This window comes from Terrapene carolina, unplaced genomic scaffold (genome assembly GCF_002925995.2).
Source record: "Terrapene carolina triunguis isolate 2854851 unplaced genomic scaffold, T_m_triunguis-2.0 Scaffold67, whole genome shotgun sequence".
Classification (NCBI taxonomy): Eukaryota; Metazoa; Chordata; order Testudines; family Emydidae; genus Terrapene; species Terrapene triunguis.
In genome coordinates this window covers 8,214,421-8,234,810 of record NW_020664418.1, presented here as the reverse complement: position 1 = coordinate 8,234,810, position 20,390 = coordinate 8,214,421, and the positions used below count along the sequence as shown (strand labels likewise).

General features: G+C 43.3%; 1 protein-coding gene across 5 annotated transcripts in view; it reads right to left on the bottom strand.

Annotated features, from left to right (window-relative positions):
• ADPGK (ADP dependent glucokinase) overlaps positions 1-15,662 on the bottom strand; it is a 27,652-nt gene extending 11,990 nt beyond the window's left edge. For 2 of the 5 annotated variants that reach the window (XM_026648201.2, XM_026648202.2), the window contains exons 1-2: positions 4,183-4,739; positions 248-310 (exon numbers count right to left, since the gene is read on the bottom strand). In XM_026648201.2, the coding sequence (XP_026503986.1) occupies positions 248-310; positions 4,183-4,614 (495 nt within the window). In that variant the 5' untranslated portion in view covers positions 4,615-4,739. Of the gene's footprint in view, positions 1-247; positions 311-4,182; positions 4,740-15,062; positions 15,425-15,604 lie in introns of those variants that run through there. The other 3 variants (XM_026648205.2, XM_026648203.2, XM_026648204.2) reach the window with 3 other exon arrangements.
• Positions 15,663-20,390: the final 4,728 nt, after the last annotated feature.

Genomic DNA, 20,390 nt, shown 5'->3' with positions numbered 1-20,390 from the left:
ACTACATTTATTTCAGAAGCATTTTGGCTGTAGAGCAGTGTTATTAAGACAAAATATATTGGATATAGAGAAGCTTACAAACCAGATACATTTCCTCTTTGTGTAGCATAACAAGCAGTTGTGCTGGGTCAGACTCAGCTTCCACTAAGGAACATAATCTTGTGGTGTGATCCCCAGAATATACATACAAGTGGTTTGGAGCCTGATTACAAACAATTAAATAAAACCAGGTTTTTGAGACACTTACCTTCAGGTTTGGATTTGTTGCAAGTTTCTGACCAATTAGGGCAGCATTTCCTCCCACATAGAGCTGTAAGAGATAAAGCATATGTGTGTAATATTAATAGTTTTATAGATGGAGTTCTACATATCTGCAATAACTTTGTCAGAATAAATGAAGTTAACAATGTGCTTTCATGGGACTGCGTCAGAATAATTCCACAGTTCTCTGTCCAAGACTGTTTCCTCCAATTTAACAATTTTTGTCCCAGGATGTTGTTATTTAGCCAGTATTAGCCTTCTGATAGCCCACTTGACCATACATTTCAATTTGTTCACCCCCTAAGCATTCCCAAAAGCTGTCCATTTAATTTGTTATTTTTATTTGGGGGGGAGATGTTATGTTTTATCCTTATCAGTGAGCTGTGCAAACAATCATTTTAAGATATAAAAAAGATTTATCAAGCTGAAGGCCAATGTGCACAAATGAGAGAGAATCTGACAGACATCATAAGCCAAGCTGATGCCAGAATTCGAAGTAATTGAAAAATAAAGCAAGATATACTGAGCTATTGTGATTAACTGTTTCTGTTGATACCATTTTGCTAGATATGGAGCTCCTTCAGGTAAATTCATTACCTGACACCACAAGACAAAAGTTGTGAAATTCATAATCCAGTCACTGTGAACATGTACAAGACCAAACCCACAAAGCACCTAAACCACAATATGAACTTGTTTTAGATCATAGAATCATAGAATATTAGGGTTGGAAGAGATCTCAGGAGGTCATCTAGTCCAATTCCCTGCTCAAAGCAGGACCAACACCAACTAAATCATCCCATCCAGGGCTTTATCAAGCCAGGCCTCAAAAACCTCTAAGGGTGGAGATTCCACCACCTCCTTAGGTAACCCATTCTGGTGCTTCACCACCCTCCTAGTGCAATAGTGTTTCCTAATATCCAACCTAGTCCTCCCCCACTGCAGTTTGAGACCATTGCTTCTTGTTCTGTCATCTACCACCAGTAAGAACAGCCTAGCTCCATTCTCTTTGGAACCCCCCTTCAGATAGTTGAAGGCTGCTATCAAATCCCCCCTCACTCTTCTCTTCTGCAGACTAAGTTGATCTTCAACTTCTCCCCACCTTGCAGTGTAGAAATCAGGGAATTGGTCAAAAGCTATAGGAATTATGAGAACTAGTTTTAAGAGAAAAATAGGTGGAAAGCCAGAGACCAGAGGAAAATGAAATAAAGAGGACTGGAACATCTAGAGAAAGGGTCACTTAAGAACATAAGAACTGCCGTACTGGGTCAGACCAAAGGTCCATCTAGCCCAGTATCCTGTCTACCGACAGTGGCCAATGCCAGGTGCCCCAGAGGGAGTGAACCTAACAGGTAATGATCTCTCTCCTGCCATCCATCTCCACCCTCTGACAAACAGAGTCTAGGGACATCATTCCTTACCCATCCTGGCTAATAGCCATTAATGGACTTAACCTCCATGAATTTATCTAGTTCTCTTTTAAACGCTGTTATAGTCCTACCCTTCACAACCTCCTCAGGTAAGGAGTTCCACAAGTTGACTGTGCGCTGTGTGAAGAAGAACTTCCTTTTATTTGTTTTAAACCTGCTGCCTATTAATTTCATTTGGTAATCCCTAGTTCTTGTATTATGGGAATAAGTAAATAACTTTTCCTTATCTACTTTCTCCACATCACTCATGATTTTATATACCTCTATCATATCACCCCTTAGTCTCCTCTTTTCCAAGCTGAAAAGTCCTAGCCTCTTTAATCTCTCCTCATATGGGACCTGTTCCAAACCCCTAATCATTTTAGTTGCCCTTCTCTGAACCTTTTCTAGTGCCAGTATATCTTTTTTGAGATGAGGAGACCACATCTGTACGCAGTATTCAAGATGTGAGCATACCATCGATTTATATAAGGGCAATAATATATTCTCCGTCTTATTCTCTATCCCCTTTTTAATGATTCCTAACATCCTGTTTGCTTTTTTGACCGCCTCTGCACACTGCGTGGACATCTTCAGAGAACTATCCACGATGACGCCAAGATCTTTTTCCTGATTTGTTGTAGCTAAATTAGCCCCCATCATATTGTATGTATAGTTGGGGTTATTTTTTCCAATGTGCATTACTTTACATTTATCCACATTAAATTTCATTTGCCATTTTGTTGCCCAATCACTTCGTTTTGTGAGATCTTTTTGAAGTTCTTCACAGTCTGCTTTGGGCTTAACTATCTTGAGCAGTTTAGTATCATCTGCAAACTTTGCCACCTCACTTTTTGCCCCTTTCTCCAGATCATTTATGAATAAGTTGAATAGGATTGGTCCTAGGACTGACCCTTGGGGAACACCACTAGTTACCCCTCTCCATTTTGAGAATTTCCATTTATTCCTACCCTTTGTTCCCTGTCTTTTAAACAGTTCTCAATCCATGAAAGGACCTTCCCTTTTATCCCATGACAACTTAATTTACGTAAGAGCCTTTGGTGAGGGACCTTGTCAAAGGCTTTCTGGAAATCTAAGTACACTATGTCCACTGGATCCCCCTTGTCCACATGTTTGTTGACCCCTTCAAAGAACTCTAATAGATTAGTAAGACACGATTTCCCTTTACAGAAACCATGTTGACTTTTGCCCAACAATTTATGTTCTTCTATGTGTCTGACAATTTTATTCTTTACTATTGTTTCGACTAATTTACCCGGTACTGACGTTAGACTTACCGGTCTGTAATTGCCGGGATCACCTCTAGAGCCCTTTTTAAATATTGGCGTTACATTAGCTATCTTCCAGTCGTTGGGTACAGAAGCTGATTTAAAGGACAGGTTACAAACCATAGTTAATAGTTCCGCAATTTCACATTTGAGTTCTTTCAGAACTCTTGGGTGAATGCCATCTGGTCCCGGTGACTTGTTACTGTTAAGTTTATCAATTAATTCCAAAACCTCCTCTAGTGACACTTCAATCTGTGACAGTTCCTCAGATTTGTCACCTACAAAAGCCGGCTAAGGTTCGGGAATCTCCCTAACATCCTCAGCCGTGAAGACTGAAGCAAATAATTCGTTTAGTTTCTCCGCAATGACTTTATCATCTTTAAGCGCTCCTTTTGTATCTCGGTCATGGAGGGGCCCCACTGGTTGTTTAGCAGGCTGCAGAATTCAGAGCTTTTCCTGGCTCGGAAGAGCATTTGGAAAACTCTACATAAATAATCTGCAGAAATTATCTACCTTAACACTAAGTGCCAAATGGACACATGGCAAAAAACTCCAGAAGGCCCAATGTACATCAGAGCAGATGAACCAACTAGGAGACGGGTGTTTTAGAAAGACTGCCTATTCTCTTTAGCTCTCTCTAATGCCAGAGAGATGTGCATTTCCAAGCCTTATATCATGGAGCTTCTGAAATTTATGGAAATGTTTTCAGTTCTTTATTCTTGGATCCACCCCCTCACCACCTGTACCATTTAAAAAAGTTAGAGCCTTCTTTGTGGTATCAGCCCTGGCCCTCTGTCATAAAACAGACATTTCATTTGTTGCCTACATTATATTCAACAGCATTCTTGTGAATGCCATTTAAACTATCAGAGCCAAAGTATATGCTATGCTATGCAGCTTTTGGCAGGCTGGGATGTGCAGAAGGAAGAGACAACTCAACATTCTGCGATTTAGGATCCTACCAATAGGCAGAGTTAGAGAAGAATTACATTTTCAAAGAAAGAATCTGTGCATTAGCAGAGTGTTTAGATTCTTAGCAGCTTCACATAAAGTGATCAAGTTTTTCTAAAGTTAATATAGTAAAGCAGCAGTGTAAATTTTTATTTCCGGAATCTCTTGCACGATCATTTTGAAGTATGAAAAGGGCCATGAAAGCTGCTATACAGTTTGTCCATGTACAAAGGATAAGCCTTCTCAGTCTAGCCCTAAAATAGAGAACACACCTGTGCCCAAGGGTACTCTGACGCTGCTCGTGCAATGTGATCGAAGGTCTCCGCATCACTGAAGAAGCGCTCAGCAGCTGCCCCTTTCTGCATGAAATAGATGAAGGCTTCTTTCAGGTCCTTTCTGGAATTCAAGACAGCATGATCTTTCCCATCCCCAGGATCAAGACCAAGTGCCTGCAACAGCTTCACACCAGAGACGATTACATCTACACAGGCATTGACTCTGGAGAAAGAGGACAGAAAGGAAAAGTGAGCTGGGAAAACAGAGAAAGAGAGACTTGGGGGGACGTCTAAAAGTTCTGGGAGAAAGTTGCTGTGTTTTGGCTTATTGAAATTGTTAGCACTCAGATTCCAGAGAATTTTACAAGCAGCTTCAAGAAATGCATCAAGCATTGCTTTAACTGACAAAGTGGCCTGCTTTTGACCCATTTTTATTCAACTAAAAGACTGTGGACTAGGGACAGATTTCCAACTCTTTTATTCAAACCTCACACAGGCATGAAACACAAAATGGGCACAATAGCAGTGCTTATTACCTGCCAGGGTTGATAAAAATCAATGATTTTTTTTTTTAAATTGGATTTCTTTGATAAAATGTTTTTTGAGGAAAAAAAACTATCTAAAGATAGGTTTAATTAGGATATCTTTGAGCTATAATGTATCTTATCATGGAATAGGGATTATAAATTCTAATTCTATAGTATGAGACAATATATTCATGTAATGTTTAAGAAAAATGTTTGTAAATGAGTTCCAGTAGTTCATGGATTAGGGACCCTTATGGGGTTCCATAGGCCTCTGTATAGATTATTTATCTTTCTATCTACTCAATGGGACTCAGTGCTCAATTTAGAAGATACCATCAGAGATGCTTAGTTTTGCATTTCTCAAACTGTGGATTTGTGTCTCCAGAGGTAACATGCTTGTTAACAGCAACAATATTTTTACAATAAATAAATAATATATAGAGGTGAGAAATAACAGACCTCAACTCTATTGTCCCTCTGCAAATTTGTGTACACAGGGTCAATTCCTTACCTCTCTCTAAAAGTACAAAGTTTCAAAAAGTTCAATGAATAGAAGATTGTTGGGGGCGGAATAGATCTGGACAAGGAGAAGTCTGGAGATAAATGTGAGAAGCAAGGGACATTTGCTTGTTTTGTTAAAATATTATACGTTTGCTATTAAGAAAAAAATCCAGAATACTTAACGTTGTTTTAGTTAAATAAAACAATTTAAATGTCTGTCCGGTGATGTTCTCCTTCTAATACAGTATGGCAAGAAAATCCTCCAGATATTAATGATTAACCTGTTGAATTGGAGATAGTTCACCTCCCAGTGACTTCATAAATATCTGCTTCAATTACCTTTGGTAAATGAAATAACCAAACAATCATTCATTTTCTGATATAGCTGTAAAACTAATCTGAACAGTTTTCAAAATAGATACTGTTTAAAAATGTATAGTGTGTACCTTCTAAAAATGAAACCTACATCTATCTCGGAGTTATGAAGAATATGTATTAAGGTTATAACAACCAACAAGAATGCACTTTTATGTAGAAAACCATGATGAAATCGAGTCTTCCTGACTAGTGATTTAAATCAAATCCACCCTGTTTCCTGCTAATGGATGCGGGGTGGGAAAAGAAACAAGACAGGACTGGAACTGGGTTCTGTCTGATAAAGACTTACCCTCATTATCACATTCCGGTGTAGAATAAAGGAATGTTTCTTATTTCTCAGTAGTTTTGAGGACACTGGTCTTCCATTCTGACCCAAGTTTTACCATTTTATATTTGTTCACCGTTCCAACCCCCAGAGAAGTCAGTCAGCTCTCTGCTACAGGTGAGAAAATCTATTTGGGACATGAAGATCTCAATGGGTGCATAGGGATGGACGAGCATACGTATGCAAAATGTCTGACGTATAAGCATGGAGCAGGCACTTGTTTATAGCCCCCGAGAATTCTGCCGTTCTAAAAGGCACTCTGATATCGTGGTGATGATAGTGCAAGAGCCTGAACAGAATCAGTAACAGTGCTTATACTTATAATACATCTGTAAGGGGGACTAGATGGCTCAGGAGATCAGCAGTGACACTCAGAACCTTTCAACTACAGGTCACTGATTCAAACCCACATCAGCTCAGTAACTGGTGTGGCTTTAACCCAGTTCCCCATCACTTCCGCCCTCTACCCCCAAACACACAAAATTTGCAACCTTGTAGTCAATCTCCAGAGAGGCTAAGGAGATGGGCCCACTAAGTCATGATTAATTTACAGTAGACAGCATGGGAAAGCTTGCATTGATACTACTCTTACTGCACCTATTCGGTGAATATACAGGACTTCACACAAGCAAGGAAAAAGGGAGAAGAGACAGAGACTCTGTGAAGTCCAGCAGGGATTTTGTTATTGCTGCTAATTTTATCAGAAGGCATTCTGATACTATGGTGATGAGCAGCAGTATAAAGCCCTAAGATAGCTAACTGGAATACAGCACCTTTCACTAGCACTGAAATTCACATACCTAACTGAAGAGAAAATTCGTTAAAGCATATTTATGGTTCTGAAAATTCCTCTGCCAGTATTACATACATGTTTAAGTGCAAGAGGTTACAAAGGTTTGCCAATATACTTAATATAATAAGGAATTGTTTTTTGTTTTACTTTTGAGGTTTAAACACGTGTGCAATTTAAAGTTGCTAATAACAAAACTGAAAGTTTTTCTCAGCTCAAACTGTCCTAGGCCAGTGTCAAAGAACACTAGTGAACGTTGCTAGTAGTTGGATCCATTTGTAAGGAGCTAGGAGAGCATCCTCAGCTGGAAGATTTGAAGATCATTTGTACAACACACAGATAACACCATTCCAAGCTCCTGGAGGTACCATATCTTCCTCTCTCCATGAATGAAACAGGAGCCAGTATTACAATATTTAGCTATTTGCAAGAAGTTTTTGGGACAAATTCAGAGTTGGATGTAAGGAAGCCTAAACTGCTGTAGCATCTTCCAGTCCCTTCACCATATAAATTACAGGTTTCAGAGTAGCAGCCGTGTTAGTCTGTATCCGCAAAAAGAACAGGAGTACTTGTGGCACCTTAGAGACTAACAAATTTATTAGAGCATAAGCTTTCGTGGGCTACAACCCACTTCTTCGGATGCATATAAATTACATCAACAATTCCATGAGATTCACACCCACTTACCAATGTGTAATTTACACCCCCTTACATATAACCTCTGGATTTGACCCAGTGAGTCCAAGTTAGTGTAACCTACATGCTGAGGGGCCAGAAGAGAGAGATATAACAGGAAAAGCATCTAACACAGGGGTGGGCAAACTTTTTGGCCTGAGGGCCGCATCGGGTTTCGTAAATTGTATGGAGGGCTGGTTAGGGGAGGGGGTTGTGGCCCGGCCCCCACCTCCTATCTGCCCTCCCCCTGAGACTCTGCCCCATCCAACCCCCCATTCCCTCCACACACCCCCGCTCCCCATCCCCTGACCGCCCCCCGACCCCCGCCGCCGTCCCATCCAACCCCTCTCATTCCTGACGCCCCCCCAGGACCCCTGCCCCATCCAACCACCCCTTCTCCCTGTCCCCTGACTGCCCCCGAAACCCCTGCCCCAACTGCTCCCTCCTTCCTGACTGCCCCCCTGGGACCTCTGCCCCCATACAACCCCCTGTTCCCCCTGACTCCTACCACCACCCCGAACTCCCCTGCCCTCTATCCAACCCCCCCTGCTCCCTGCCCCCTTACCGCGCTGCCTGGAGCGCCAGTGGCTGGCAGCGCTACAGCTGCGCCGCCCAGCTGGAGCCAGGCCACGCTGCCACCACGCAGCACAGAGACCAGGTCAGGTCGGGCTCTGCAGCTGTGCTGCCCCAGGAGTTCAGAGCATTGCGGTGGCGGTGGAGCAAGCAAGCTGAGGCAGCAGGGGAGGGGAACAGCAGGGATGGGACGGGGGTAGCCTCCCAGGCCAGGAGCTCGGGAGCCAGGCAGGATGGTCCTGCGGGCTGTAGTTTGCCCACCTCTGATCTAACAGGAGGAGAATGTAAGAAGGTGTAATTTGCAACAGTCTAGACTCACCTCTGAACTGGGCCCTTTTGTTGCTACAGAAAGAAGTTGAGCAGGCAAAAATGTTTCCTTTCCAAATACATCCCACATTTAGAACATGGCTAGATAGGGCTAGTGAAAATGGTATTCATATTTCAGTGTCTTGCCTACATTTGAAGGGAATGGAAAACAGTCTGAGGTCTGGTCTATACTAGAAAATTAGGACAGCATAATTATGACTCTCAGGTGTGTGAAAAATCCACGCCCTGAGCAGTGTCGCTAAGGGCATGTCTTCACTAAGCGCTGCCGTGGCAGCGCTTTAACATGGCTGTGTAGTCACAGCACCAGCAGTGGGAGAAAGCTCTCTAAGCGCTGTAAAAAACCCACCTCCACAAGGGGAGTAGCTACCAGCAGTACACTGTGTACACTGGCACTTTACAGCACTGAAACTTGCAGCGCTCGGGGGGGTGTTTTTTCACACCCCTGAGCAAGAAAGTTGCAGCGCTGAAAAGTGGCAGTGTAAACAAGGCCTAAGTCCCTGTGTAGAGAGCACTAGGTCAACAGAAGAATTCCCTCCCATTGGCATAGAAAATGTCAACACTGAAGCACTACAGCAGTGCAGCTGTGCTGTTGTAGCATTTTAAGTGTAGACAACCATAAGATTAGTAGTTACAAATCTGTCACTCTTAGTGAGACAGTGCACGGTACAACCAAAGATTAATACCCAAATTCAAGGATGGTTGCCACTCTGGGGGTATGTCTTCACTACCCGCCGATCCGGCGGGTAGCAATCGGTCTATCGGGGATCGACTTACCGCGTCTCGTGAGGACGCGGTAAAATCGATCCCTGATCGCTCTGCCGTCGACTCCGGAAATCCACCTCGGCAAGAGGCGGCAGCGGAGTCGGCGGCAGCGGTCGACTTTCCCCCGTCCTCACCGCCAGGTAAGCCGACCTAAAATACGCAACTTCAGCTACGGTATTCACGTAGCTGAAGTTGCGTATCTTAGGTCGGAACCCCGCTGTAGTGTAGACCTAGCCTGGGATTTGTTTTTCATTGTTTTCTACGGGGTGGGGAAGGTGACAAAGAAAAATCCATATGCACCCATTGTCATACATTTCAAGGGTATGGATGGGGTGAAAGGGAACTGGAGAAGTACCATTAAACTGATTATTGACTGAAAGTATGCAAATACAATCTCCAGCCTAAAATTAAACAATTTGATTCCCATTCCCCAAGGTCTCTCTCTTGAACTTTTGGTTCCATTGACTCTTCTACCAGCCCCACAACCTTAGGTTTCTTTTTGTTTCACTCTTTCCCATTTGTTTGAGGTTCTCCTGCCCCCATTGCCCAACTTGATCTCAAAGGCCTGGAAAAATATGGGAAACAAAAAACTACACACAACACAGTGCCCACTTCTTCAGGCCTGGATGCAGCTGCCAGCATGATCAAAGTTATACCTTTGGCTGGCCAGAATGGGTTGTTGGGCTGAGGGAACACACTCTCTTCCCCTAGGACGGTTCCAGCCCTTGAGAAGAGCCTTGTATAGATCACTGGCATATTCTAAGGAATGTTTATGTGAACATTTTTATTCATTGTGTTTGTCAGCATTTCTCAGATACCAAGGAAGGACACAATTACTGGGGCTGGTCAAGCAATTATACTAGCATCTCTCTGAACACAGCTTTCAATCACATCACTTCCCCATACCAGGAATTCTAGCCATCCACACAGCTAGTGCAGCACATCCAGTTTACACTATGTTCTTACATGGCCCTAATTACCTGGATACCTGAGCTCCTACACATGCACTTTCAGTCAAGAATGAGAAGGATAAAAGTGGTAGGCAGACTCACTAAGCACTGCTCCATCTCGGTGACCTTTCTTGCCTGATTTGCACTGCCCACAAGTGAATGCAGCAAGACACAAACTAAAGGACATTAAAGGCCTGGCGAGTTCTCAGAGTATGAGCTGCAGTACTTTGTGAACTATCAGAAACTCCTCTGTATCCTGCAATGAGCTTATATACTATAGAAGCGACAATCCACACACACAATAGGAGAATGAAAAAACAGTAAGATCAATCAACATTTCTACCTCAAAGCCACCAGAGCAAAGGTCAGCAGCCCTGTGTTTTAACATACCATTAACAATGCAATAATGACATGAACCAGTTATGGTGTTTAAAATGAGAGCTGCTCCTACACCTCTAATAATTTTCCAGCTATCTTCCTGCTGCCTCTCACCCCATTTCTTTACCACACCCCTCCATGCTGTTAATGTACTCCCTTAATGTTAATGCCTCTGTATAGTCTGAGCTCTATTAAAGTTTGAGGCCACAGGTGTTCAGTGTGTGCATCAATAGATCAGCCTCTTTAACGCAGACTCAACTGAGACTAAGTGATTTATAAAATGTTTTCTTCCACTCTAAGCATGGCAACAACAACAACAAAAATCAGACACCAAAAATAACCTCACACTGTATTTGCCAACTTCAACTATTTTACTATTTTTTAGGAAAGATCTGCATCCATTGTGAAAAGTTTCACTCTGATACAATTTCAAATGACCAAGACATACCCTGCCCAACTGTTTTAACACCAGATACAAAATAATAATTTAGGGTTGAAAAGAAATTACGTCACACCTGAGGATTAGTCAACTAGCCATGGTATAATTGTGCTGTCATGCCCTGAAATGTAAAGGAAGTAGAAGTAAGTATTGATTTAGTTGCACCTTCATCAGTCAGTCTGGTGGGGCATACCAACCGCACCTACTGATTTCTGGAAGGAGTTAATGAGAGCCTGTGGGCTCAATCAGCCTCATCACCCTGCTGCTACACCTGCAGTAGGTATCAAGCCTGGAGGAAGGAGTTAAAAGAGCTGAACAACCCCGCTCACCTGGGGGTTGATGAGAAGAAGGGCAGGTTGCTGGCTCTCAGTGATAGAAAGCTGGTGACAATCGTAGAGGTGAGTTGGACTGCTAGTATAGAGCCTCCTGGAAGGCAGGCTGGCCGGCCAGCAACAGGAAGCCCAAGACAGTTGGGAAGGAAAGTGAGTCTGCCAAGAATTCTCTGTACTAGGGGGGTCCGTAGGCAGCAGCAAGGGCCCTGTGGAGCCAGGGACTGCCGTTCCAGGGGAGTAAAAACTCTCCTGCAGCAGGACCAGCTAGGTGAAATAAGTACTAAGAAGCTCTACAGTGAGCCTGTGGAAGAAGCTTAGAGTGGAGCTGATACACTGGGAGCCCTGGAAGAGGCTCTGACAAAGGCCCAAGACAGGGCAAGATAGGAAGTGATCCAGGGAGGCAGCAAGGGATCTATGTTGTCAGGCTTTGATTGTTTATTTAAGGGTCCCTAGACTGGAATCCAGGGGAGAGGGAGGACCTGGGATCTTCTACCAGCCCTCTGAGGAAGGTGGAGCAGAAAAACACTAACAAGGGGTATGGACTACTAAAACTGTTTTGTATATGGGGTAAGGACTAGTGAGTCCACAGTTGGACTAAAAAGGCCCAAAACAAGGTGGATGGACTACCGTTTGCTGGACTACTGGTTTACCCCAGAAGAGGTGGGACTATATATGACCAGGCCAAAGGGCTGAGTCACATGAAGAAGCTAACCACTATTGGCCAAAGCGGCTGTCAACAGGGGGTGCCCAAGGAGGAGAGTATGCTATGCCATACCCAGCCACAAGGGGGTTCATTGTCTGGTGAGTCACATGCATACAGTCAGCTTTTAACTTGATATTTAAACTAGGGCTGTCGATTAATGGCAGTTAATGCATGTGATTAACTCAAATTAATCGCGATTCAAAAATTAATCACGATTATCGCAGTTTTAATTGTACTGTTAAACAATAGAATACCAATTAAAATGTATTAATATTTTTGGATGATTTTCTAGGTTTTCAAATATACTGATTTCAATTACAACACAGAATACAAAGTGTACACTGCTCACATTATATTTTATTACAAATATTTGCACTGTAAAAATAACAGTATTTTTCAATTCCCCCTCATAAGTACTGTAGTGCAATCTCTTTATTGTGAAAGTGCAACTTACAAATGTAGAAATTTTGTTACATAACTGCACTCAAAAACAAAACTATGCAAAACTTTAGAGTCTACAAGTCCACTCAGTCTTACTTCTCATTCAGCCAATCGCTCAGACAAATAAGTATGTTTACATTTATGGGAGATAAGGCTGCCCAATTCATTAACAATGCCACGAGAAACTGAGAACAGGCATTTACATGTGACTTTTGTAGCCGGCATTGCTAGGTATTTACATGCCAGATATGCTAAACATTCGTATGCCCCTTCATGCTTCGGCCACCATTCCAGAGGGCATGCTTCCATGCTGATGATGCTCATTTAAAAAAATGTGTTAATTAAATTTGTGATTGAACTTCCTGGGGGAGAACTGTATGTTTCTGGCTTTATTTTACCTGCATTCTGCCATATATGTCATGTTACAGTTGTCTCAGATGATGACTCAGCACATGTTGTTCATTTTAAGAACACTTTCGCTGCATTGACAAAATGCAAAGATACCAAATGTGAGATTTCTAAAGATAGCTACAGCACTGGACCCAAGATTTAAGAATCTGAAGTGCCTTCCAAAATTTGAGGGATGAGGTGTAGAGTATGCTTTCAGAAGTCTGAAAAGAACACCACACTGATGCGGAAACTACAGAACCCGAACCACCAAAAAAGAAAATCAACCTTCTGTTGGTGGCATCTGACTCAGATGATGAAAATGAACATACGTTGGTCCGCACTGCTTTGGATTGTTATTGAGCAGAACCCTTCATCAGCATGGATGCATGTCCTCTAGAATAGTGGTTGAAGCATGAAGGGACATAAGAATCTTGAGCGCATCTGGCATGTAAATATCTTGCCACGCTGGCTACAACAGTGCCATACGAACACCTGTTCTCAATTTCAGGTGACATTATGAACAAGAAGCTGGCCACATTATCTCCTGCAAATGTAAACAAACTTGTTTGAGCTATTGGTTGAACAAGAAATAGGACTGAGTGGACTTGTAGGCTCTACAGTTTTATATTTTATTTTTGATTGCAGTTATTTTTGGTACATAATTCTACATTTGTAAGTTCAACTTTCATGATAGAGATTGCACTACAGTACTTAAGTGAATTGAAAAATGCTATTTCTTTTTACAGTGCAAATATTTGTAATCAAAAATAAATATAACATGAGCGCTGTACACTTTGTATTGTTATAATTGAAATCAATATAGTTGAAAATGTAGAAAATATCCAAAATATTTAAATAAATGGTATTCTATTTAACAGTCCAATTCATCAAGATTAATTTTTTTAATCACTTGACAGCCCTAATTTAAACATAACTTAATACCTCTATGCTTGTATTATACCCTTGCTTTTCTTTATTAGCGGGGAGTCTTCTTGCATTATCTTGCATCTTCATCCATTTCCTTTTGCTTTCTACCTCCACCCCTTATTTTCCTTTTTCCTGCTCTACATCAGGGATCGGCAACCTTTCAGAAGTAGTGTGCTGAGTCTTCATTTATTCACTCTAATTTAAGGTTTCGCGTGCCAGTAATACATTTTAACATTTTTAGAAGGTCTCTTTCTCCAAAAGTCTATAATATATAACTAAACTAATATATGAAAAGTAAATAAGGTTTTTAAAATGTTTAAGAAGCTTCATTTAAAATTAAATTAAAATGCAGTTCTCTACCTCCATCTCTGAATTTCTTTCCTTCCTGCTCCCACAAAAATCCTGCTCAGTGCTCTACTTTGTCATCTTACTCCCCACATGCTCCTTACTCTCTGCTCTCACCTCCTATCTCCAGGGAATGAGCCAGTAGCTCTCCAACAGTCATTCAGCCCACTAATATGTCCAAGATTTGCACTCACTTTCAGCAAGAAGGGTTTTCAATCCCAATAAATATGATTCTTCCACAGATCCTTTTATCTAATGCTCTCTTAGTAGTCCTGTGACTTTTATAACCATTTTACAGGAAAGTAAACTGATGGCTCATCTACGGCCACTATAACTAAAACATACTCTCAAATATATGATCAAAAATAGAAAAGCCCTGAAGCTTTCTGCACAAGTGGTCTCTAAACGCAGAACGACACTAGTCTATACAGTCTTAGCCTCCCAAACAGCTCTGCCAACACCCCTGACCAAGAGTTACAGCTTACATGTCTATTTCCCCTCATACCTCTTGTGCAGAGATTAATACTGATGTCAATTTGTGAAATCAGGATGAAATCAAACAACTTTCACTTCTGACAAACAAATTAAATACAGCTCTCCAAAAAACCACCCATAATCAGGAGAACCCTGATTATAAATGCAATACACTATGCCTTTCACATTTCTTTTCTAACACAGTACTCCCCAGGGATGGACACTGTTCCCAATGTCACTTCTACCTTTATTTTCTACTTTCAGCATGCATTTTGGGATAACCTCTTAACAGTTCTGTATTCCTGCATCGCCCCTGTGAGCGGTGATAGAGAAATACGCCCAACCCGTTGACAAAGCACAAACTAGGACAAGACACAGCAGGCCTGTGTTTGTTTCACAGCGGCTGCCTGGTCTCTAGGCTGGTCCCCCCGAGAGTCCAGCCAAAGGTCTCTGCCCCAATAGGCAAAGCTCGCCCTGCACGTCGCCCCAGCTTCCTGCAAGAGCGTCTCTGCCTCGGCGATAGCACTGATCACTGCCCTGCCGCCAAGAGCACTAGGTGCGGGGTGACTCCGGCAGGGCCCAGCCCGGGAGGGGATCCGCGCTCCGGCCGGGCAGAGCCGCGCCGCCCTGCGTGACTCACCCCACGGCCACTCTGCTCCACGGCCGGGTGGGCCTGGTGATAAGCGCCTCCCAGGCCGCCGCCATGCTGCTCTCGGCCGGCTCGGCCCACAGGCGGCCGGCCAGGTAGCGCAGCGCCGCGCCGGGCAGCTCGGGCTCCCGCACGAAGAGGTAGCCCGCGGCCAGGGCCAGCAGGGCCACGCACACCGACCGGGGCCACATGGCGCGGTCCCGAGACCGGCCCGCCCGCCGAGAGCCGGGGCAGGGGGCAGCGACCGGGGTCGGGGGCTCCAGCTGTCCGGCTCGGGGCGCGTCTGGCCCCAGCCCAGCTGCCCGGGGTCTCCTCGGGGGTCTCCTGCCTTCTTGTTTAGGCGTCTCTGCCTGGGACCCGCCACGTCCTAGGAGCAGGAATCAATTGACGGTCAGCGGGGCCTCCCTACGCTATCTCCGTAATGCCACTCCGGCACGCGCCCCGACCTGCCTTAAACAGTTTGGGGAATAGCGACCAGCTCTATAGGAACAGCGCAACCCGTCCCACCGGTATCTGCGTAACTTCCGACTTACCCTAGACGGGCTCCGGCTGCGCAGCCGCGCATCCAGAAGACAGCAGTGGCCGCGGAGTACGGCAACCAGCTTGCATGTACCAACAGGGGAATAGAGAGAGGGGGAACACGAATGTACCACCGGGGAGGGGGGTATAAGACCGCATCCTTTGGAGATGAGGGATAGTCCAGGAGGTGCACGTAGATCAGGGCTCTCGTAGCAGTCTGTTCCTGTGCCCCCAGGGCTGGATTTAGGGGCAGGTGACCACGTGGGGTGCCATGTTTGGGGGGAGCGGGGGTGCCAGGCTCTGGCTGCTGTGCCAGTCAATGAGCTATAAGAATGAAGTGATGTGAGACGACTCAAGCCCAGCTGCAGTATTGTGAACCTTGTGTAACTGTGAAAGTGTACTTGTGTTTTAAGATTTGAAGAGTATAAGTAGCGACTAATAAAGGACATATTTAATGAGATGCCAGAGATAGCTCCTGAACCACTATCTACGCTGTGCTTCAATTCATAGATTCATAGATTCTAGGACTGGAAGGGACCTCGAGAGGTCATCGAGTCCAGTCCCCTGCCCGCATGGCAGGACCAAATACTGTCTAGACCATCCCTGATAGACATTTATCTAACCTACTCTTAAATATCTCCAGAGATGGAGATTCCACAACCTCCCTAGGCAATTTATTCCAGTGTTTAACCACCCTGACAGTTAGGAACTTTTTCCTAATGTCCAACCTAGACCTCCCTTGCTGCAGTTTAAGCCCATTGCTTCTTGTTCTATCCTCAGAGGCTAAGGTGAACAAGTTTTCTCCCTCCTCCTTATGACACCCTTTTAGATACCTGAAAACTGCTATCATGTCCCCTCTCAGTCTTCTCTTTTCCAAACTAAACAAACCCAATTCTTTCAGCCTTCCTTCATAGGTCATGTTCTCAAGACCTTTAATCATTCTTGTTGCTCTTCTCTGGACCCTTTCCAATTTCTCCACATCTTTCTTGAAATGCGGTGCCCAGAACTGGACACAATACTCCAGCTGAGGCCTAACCAGAGCAGAGTAGAGCGGAAGAATGACTTCTCGTGTCTTGCTCACAACACACCTGTTAATACATCCCAGAATCATGTTTGCTTTTTTTGCAACAGCATCACACTGTTGACTCATATTTAGCTTGTGGTCCACTATAACCCCTAGATCCCTTTCTGCCGTACTCCTTCCTAGACAGTCTCTTCCCATTCTGTATGTGTGAAACTGATTTTTTCTTCCTAAGTGGAGCACTTTGCATTTGTCTTTGTTAAACTTCATCCTGTTTAACTCAGACCATTTCTCCAATTTGTCCAGATCATTTTGAATTATGACCCTGTCCTCCAAAGCAGTTGCAATCCCTCCCAGTTTGGTATCATCCGCAAACTTAATAATCGTACTTTCTATACCAATATCTAAGTCGTTAATGAAGATATTGAACAGAGCCGGTCCCAAAACAGACCCCTGCGGAACCCCACTCGTTATGCCTTTCCAGCAGGATTGGGAACCATTAATAACAACTCTCTGAGTACGGTTATCCAGCCAGTTATGCACCCACCTTATAGTAGCCCCATCTAAATTGTATTTGCCTAGTTTGTCGATAAGAATATCATGCGAGACCGTATCAAATGCCTTACTAAAGTCTAGGTATACCACATCCACAGCTTCTCCCTTATCCACAAGACTCGTTATCCTATCGAAGAAAGCTATCAGATTGGTTTGACATGATTTGTTCTTTACAAATCCATGCTGGCTGTTCCCTATCACCTTACCACCTTCCAAGTGTTTGCAGATGATTTCCTTAATTACTTGCTCCATTATCTTCCCTGGCACAGAAGTTAAACTAACTGGTCTGTAGTTTCCTGGGTTGTTTTTATTTCCCTTTTTATAGATGGGCACTATATTTGCCCTTTTCCAGTCTTCTGGAATCTCTCCCGTCTCCCATGATTTTCCAAAGATAATAGCTAGAGGCTCAGATACCTCCTCTATTAGCTCCTTGAGTATTCTAGGATGCATTTCATCAGGCCCTGGTGACTTGCAGGCATCTAACTTTTCTAAGTGATTTTTAACTTGTTCTTTTTTTATTTTATCTGCTAAACCTACCCCCTTCCCATTAGCATTCACTAGGATAGGCATTCCTTCAGACTTCTCGGTGAAGACCGAAACAAAGAAGTCATTAAGCATCTCTGCCATTTCCAAGTTTCCTGTTACTGTTTCTCCCTCTTCACTAAGCAGTGGGCCTACCCTGTCTTTGGTCTTCCTCTTGCTTCTAATGTATTGATAAAAAGTCTTCTTGTTCCCCTTTATTCCCTTAGCTAGTTTGAGCTCATTTTGTGCCTTTGCCTTTCTAATCTTGCCCCTGCATTCCTGTGTTGTTTGCCTATATTCATCCTTTGTAATCTGTCCTAGTTTCCATTTTTTATATGACTCCTTTTTATTTTTGAGATCATGCAAGATCTCGTGGTTAAGCCAAGGTGGTCTTTTGCCACATTTTCTATCTTTCCTAACCAGCGGAATAGCTTGCTTTTGGGCCCTTAATAGTGTCCCTTTGAAAAACTGCCAGCTCTCCTCAGTTGTTTTTCCCCTCAGTCTTGATTCCCATGGGACCTTACCTATCAGCTCTCTGAGCTTACCAAAATCCGCCTTCCTGAAATCCATTGTCTCTATTTTGCTGTTCTCCCTTCTACCCTTCCTTAGAATTGCAAACTCTATGATTTCATGATCACTTTCACCCAAGCTGCCTTCTACTTTCAAATTCTCAACGAGTTCCTCCCTATTGGTTAAAATCAAGTCTAGAACAGCTTCACCCCTAGTAGCTTTTTCAACCTTCTGAAATAAAAAGTTGTCTGCAATGCAGTCCAAGAATTTGTTGGATAGTCTGTGCCCCGCTGTGTTATTTTCCCAACATATATCCGGATAGTTGAAGTCCCCCATCACCACCAAATCTTGGGCTTTGGATGATTCGCGAGGACAAAGGTGAGAAAAGCGATCTTTTGAACTGAAGGACTAAGGTTAATATTCCAAGGCTGTCACTTACTGTAACACTAATACATTGGTGCACAGTTCAGTTTCTTGATGTTAGTACATTTCAGTTATTCTTAAAATTAAAAAGTTTCTATAAGCTTAGAGAAAAAAAAATTATTTGCTTATTTGTGGCATGACTAAATACAGATTTACAGATCCTAGCATGCAAATTTATCATCTTATATGACAGGGATAAATCACACATGCAAATCATGCATTAAAGTCATGAAATGCGATACAAATGCAATAAAAAATAAGGTACTCAAAAGTTTAACAAATGGTGAGGGGGCGCTGAAGACACTCCTTGCCTGGGGTGCCATTTGGTCAGAGACAAACACCTACAAGATCTTTATCAAGCATTCTTAAAACTACAATTCCCACCTGGGGAAGTGAGGAAACACTTTTTAAAGTGCTTGTACAAATAAGCCCTGCTTTGGGTCCCATATGAGGAGAGATTAAAGAGGCTAGGACTTTTCAGCTTGGAAAAGAGGAGACTAAGGGTGGATATGATAGAGGTATATAAAATCATGAGTGATGTGGAGAAAGTGAATAAGGAAAAGTTATTTACTTGTTCCCATAATATAAGAACTAGGGGCCACCAAATGAAATTAATGGACAACAGGTTTAAAACAAATAAAAGGAAGTTCTTCGCACAGCGCACAGTCAACTTGTGGAACTCCTTGCCTGAGGAGGTTGTGAAGGCTAGGACTATAACAGGGTTTAAAAGAGAACTGGATAAATTCATGGAGGTTAAGTCCATTAATGGCTATTAGCCAGGATGGGTAAAGAATGGTGACCCTAGCCTCTGTTTGTCAGAGGGTGGTGATGGACGGCAGAGGAGAGATAATTTGATCATTACCTGTTAGGTTCACTCCCTCTGGGGCACCTGGCATTGGCTGCTGTCGATAGACAGGATACTGGGCTGGATGAACCTTTGATCTGACCCAGTACGGCCATTCTGATGTTCGTAGATTGACAGAGCGAGACGGGTACCCAGAAGTCAACTACTACAGGACAGGTCCAACAAGGAAAATAATAGAACACCACTGTCCATCACATACAGCCCCCAGCTAAAACCTCTCCAGCACATCATCAACAATCTACAACCTATCCTGGAAAATGATCTCTCACTCTCACAGACCTTGGGAGGCAGACCAGTCCTCACTTACAGACAGGCCTCCCCCCCACCCCCCCGAAGCAGATACTCACCAGCAACTACACTCCACACCACAGAAACACTAACCCAGGAACCAATCCCTGTAACAAACGTCGTTGCTTACTCTGTCCCCATATCTACTCTAGCAACACCATCAGAGGACCCAGCCACATCAGCCACACCATCAGGGACTCATTCACCTGCACATCTACTAATGTGATATATGCCATCATGTGCCAGCAATGCCCCTCTGCCACGTACATTGGCCAAACCGGACAGTTTCTATGTAAAAGAATAAATGGACACAATCGGACATCAGGAATGGTAACATACAAAAGCCAGTAGGAGAACACTTCAATCTCCCTGGACATTCTATAACAGATTTAAAAGTAGCCATACTTGAACAAAAAAACTTCAAAAACAGACTTCAAAAAAAACCTGCAGAACTAAAATTAATTTGCAAATTTAACACCATTAATTTGGGCTTGAATAGGGACTGGGAATGGCTGGTTCACTACTGACCCTGCCAGCAGGTAGGGGATCTTGGGTGTCGGAGAAAAACTGAGTTCTCACTTTTTGTTTGGGTACAGCAAGTCAGATGCTTTATTAA